The sequence below is a fragment of the Solanum pennellii genome, chromosome 11 (assembly GCF_001406875.1).
Source record: "Solanum pennellii chromosome 11, SPENNV200".
In the NCBI taxonomy this organism is placed as follows: domain Eukaryota; kingdom Viridiplantae; phylum Streptophyta; class Magnoliopsida; order Solanales; family Solanaceae; genus Solanum; species Solanum pennellii.
Window position 1 is genome coordinate 46,797,515 of NC_028647.1, and position 4,276 is coordinate 46,801,790.

At 32.0% G+C, this 4,276-nt stretch overlaps 1 protein-coding gene across 1 annotated transcript; it reads right to left on the minus strand.

Annotated features, from left to right (window-relative positions):
• Positions 1 to 1,168: 1,168 nt before the first annotated feature.
• On the minus strand, positions 1,169 to 1,892 carry LOC107004268 (calmodulin-like protein 3). The gene has a single exon (XM_015202501.2). The coding sequence runs from the start codon at positions 1,817 to 1,819 to the stop codon at positions 1,364 to 1,366; it is 456 nt and encodes a 151-aa protein (XP_015057987.1). The 5' UTR covers positions 1,820 to 1,892; the 3' UTR covers positions 1,169 to 1,363.
• Positions 1,893 to 4,276: the final 2,384 nt, after the last annotated feature.

Consider the following 4,276-nt stretch of genomic DNA (forward strand, 5'->3'; position numbering starts at 1 on the left):
AACAAAGTACCTGAATCCATCTTAAATGTATGAAGACGCCGTTGTAACAACATCCTTGTTGTCACTGACTGGTCCTGGTAAAGCCCTTCCAGCTTTTCCCATAACTCTTTGGCCGTCTCTTCGGTACTTGTACTCACTTCACAAAGTACGTTAGGTGCAAGGGACAGTTGGATTGCACTCAATGCATCTCCTTCAATCTTTTCTTTGTCGGAATCCGATATCTTATCGGGGTACTTTCCGTCAATAGCATGGATTGAACCTTCCCTCCGCAGTAACGCTATCATCTGGATTTTCCAGATATTGAAGTTGTTGCGCCCACTAAATCTATCAATTTCAAACTTCATGGAACTTATTTTTTTTTTACTTGTTCTTCCTTTTCTACTACAATGTATTTGGAACTACAGAAAACCAAAGTAATCCTTTTCTGATGTGGAAGTTCAGACTGTGCTGCAACCACAGAGCATACTCAGACAGAACCTTGCTCTGATACCAATTGTTAGCGGAAACGTGAAACTAAAGAACAAGGAAGAACAACAATATTTAACGTGGTTCGGATCAAAATGATCCTACGTCCACCAAAGAACAACTGCACCAATATTTATTTCACTATACAAAGAATATAAGTGAAATACTACAAGAGAGAGAACACAATGCCTTAGAAGGTGAGAAGGCAAGTGAAAGGATGATTTGAAAATGAATTAAGAGCTACCTATTTATAGGAATAAATTCATCCTATTGATGTCATCCATGACATCGCTATGTGTCAAAATTGTCAAGGTTAAGATAGCAAACCATTTTATGGTTTGCCTAACTTTCACCTACCAAGATACAATCTTTGACTTGTATTTCCTACTAATTATCTTCCTACCAAATATTCATATTAATTCATCTTCCATTTAGTTTGATTCCACAAGAACCAAAACCAACTCTTTCAATTTGTAAGACTTGTGTCACATTGGTGGAGAAACACTTTCTCAACCAAAAATTTATATCCTCATAACTTAGGACTCAAACATTTGTTTTAAGGATTGAAGGATCTTATCCAATCCACCCCTCACAGATAGTAAAAGTTTGTTATTCAAATGTTTCACCCTCTTCAAAACACTTTCCAAGCAAATATACCAAAGTATTAGGTCATGCTTGTTTAATGGAAACTAACAAATTCAAATTGTAAAGTAAAATATATCAAAATGAATTCATTTAGATGGTTTTTTTCTTATAAAACACAACACATAACCTCAAATAATTTTCTTCAACACTATTTTAGGCGTGTATACCATCTAGTGAATCAAGAATATTGATTTTGTTTTAAAAAATAAATATTTGGAAGCTATTTTGTACATGGTTCGAACTAATATATAATTTAAGTAAAAGTAGCAAAACCAACACCTCTCATCATCATCCTCTTAAACTCCATAAAATCAATCCTTCCATCTCCATCAACATCCACATTGTTAATCATCTTCCTACAATCCTCAACGTTTCCCCCTTGTTTGAGTCCGAGGGATCCCAACACTGATTTTAACTCATCGACTGTGATAAATCCGTCTCCATTTTGATCAAACACGTTGAATGCCTCTTGCATGTCTTCATCTTCATCATCATCCATAAAAATCATCTTATAAAGTGCACCAAACTCATCAAAATCGACATATCCATAGCCATTGACATCAATATTTTGTATCATTTGGCCTAACTCACAATCCGGAATATATATACCCATTTTCTCCAACGAATCATTTAGCTCGTTCATTGTTATATGTCCATCGTTGTTCTTATCGAATATCTGAAACAGCCGCCTCAGCTCCTCCGCATTCATTTTTTTTTTTTAAAAAAAATATGCGGTAAACGGAGACGGCCACCGTTATTCAGAGATTGATTTTAGATTTATGTTAAAGAATATACCTAATGTTGTCATTGAATTTTTTTTGTATATGAAAATGAAATAATATCTAGTGGTGTTTTAGAAAATTCTGCAGAAAAACTCGGGCAAGGATCAAATTTATTTTTTATTCATATGCATGTATGCTAAATATTTTATGAGAGAGTTGGAATAACAATAGTCAATCATATTTTAAATATATTTTATATTTTATAAAAAAAATATACATTACTCAATTTTAAGAGACAACAAAAAAATATTCAATACATAAAAAACCATCATTAACGATAATTAACACTCTTTGTATATGTGCTTTTTTTAGCGACATTGATTCTAAAGATACTTCACTAATGTCGATAAAGACTTTAGCTTTCTTTATTAATGTTAATATTTATTGACGCTAAAAGTTATTTTTGTATAGTGAAAATAAATTTTTTTTAGATATTTAAGTTTATACTTAAGTTCAATTCATAGGGTTTTAGTTGGTTTTTTCATATATTATATGTTTCTAAAATTATTTATTTTTAATCTCCGCACAACGCATGGATACAAATATTAGTATTTTTAAAGGAGAAGGACCCCTATTAATATCCATCTTTCAGCTCCCTAATACCTCCAATATTAATTTTTTGACTTAAGATTATCCTTATTTTTGACGGCTCACTCTCATAAAGTGGATGAGAGGCAATATTATTTTTTTCAATAAAAAATAACTCCTCTATGTAGGTATATTTGACCCTTTCACACTATTGAAGATATATTAGATCCTTCTCACAAATTATTGTTTGCTTTTTTTAGTTCAACGAATAATTTGGGTTTATCATCCAATGATTAAATTTATTTGTCACTCTATCTTCTCATAAAATCATACGCGTCAATTTTTTTCTCATGTACAAAAGATAATTTACCATATAGTCACAAAATGTGAGAAATAATTCTAGTAGAATAGCATTTTTTTTTCAATAATTGACCTTCCATGAATTTGAATTATTTAAAACTCAATGTGAGTATAGATTATTGAAAAATTAAAAACACTAAAAGAAATCAAATTAATTTTTCTTTTTATATTGACAGGTTGAAAATCAAATTTACAACAATATAAAAAGAGAGGGACTTATTATATTTTATTTACTACTTCATAGTTCAAATTTTGATTGTAAAACAAAAAAAATCTATGAGCGCTATTTATTGATATGTATTTTAAATTTTGATTGTAAAACAAGAAATTTCTTTGGTTAGTTTTTTGGGATGGAAGATTAACTCACATCCTAAGTTAGGAAGGTTGCTATCGCTTAACTTTGAATTTAACCTTGAGTGCGTTATGTTGGATATTGGTGGAGTGAAGCACTAAGTAAAGTGGCGAGTGCTATTTGAAAACCTCTTCATACATCATATAGCTGTTATGACTAGGATTTCTTATGAGATGTGATTGATATCTCAACTCCCTATTGAGAAGATGTAGAGTATGAATGGCGGCCAAAGTACTGTGTTGACTGTATGAAATTTGGTCACAGTGCAAATCAATAGTCAAACAACTAAGTCCAAGATAGATATGGGTGATGCAGTAAGAGTATTCTCTTCAATTACTCCTTTAGTTTTAGATGAGGAACAACTCAACCTATGAGTCACATTGCAAATATTCCTACATCTAACAACTTTAGTGGATTGGCTGATACTATTAACACTCAAACAGGCGACCCCCAAGGTCTGATGTTGATATGATTGTTGCAATATGGAATATTAGAGGATATTATCAGTTTTCTAAATACAAGGAGGGTGAACATAAGATAGATGTATTTAGGAGTGAGAAAATGAAATAAGGAACAAAATATACTGAAGAAAATAGGTACTGAATGGTCAAATTGCTGTAATTATCCTTTTTGCAAATAAAAGGAGCTGGTTGGTATTGAAGAGATTAGCTACACTACAACGTCTTGATATTCATGAACAATATATTCATTGCAAACTTATTGATTCAACCAGCACTTCTATTTTACTGTGATCTATAATAAGAATGATGGCAGCTTAAGAGGGATATTGTGGAAGGAAATTATTAATTACACTGGGAAGCTTAGGGAATGAATGTTGGTTTATGGGTGGGGACTTCAATAATGTTCTTTATTTAGAATAATATAAGTTGGGTTCCATGGTATTACCAAAAGAAAATCAAGCTTTCCAATCATGTCTTAACACCATCCAAATGTCAACACACACAAGGAAATGATGTCAGTATACTTTTTGCAACAATCAACAGTCGATTGACTGGGTGTTTAGGAATCTTCAGTGGTTGAGTTCCTATGGACATGTGGAAGTTGAAATCCTAGTGCCTGGTGTTTCAGATCACTCTCCTCAAATTTAACAGATCAATCCTAAACCTTACATGAGACCTAGACC

Bases quoted from the DNA above. Each gene is read 5' to 3' on its own strand.
- LOC107004268 (XM_015202501.2), bottom strand. From the start codon at position 1,819: ATGAATGCGGAGGAGCTGAGGCGGCTGTTTCAGATATTCGATAAGAAC.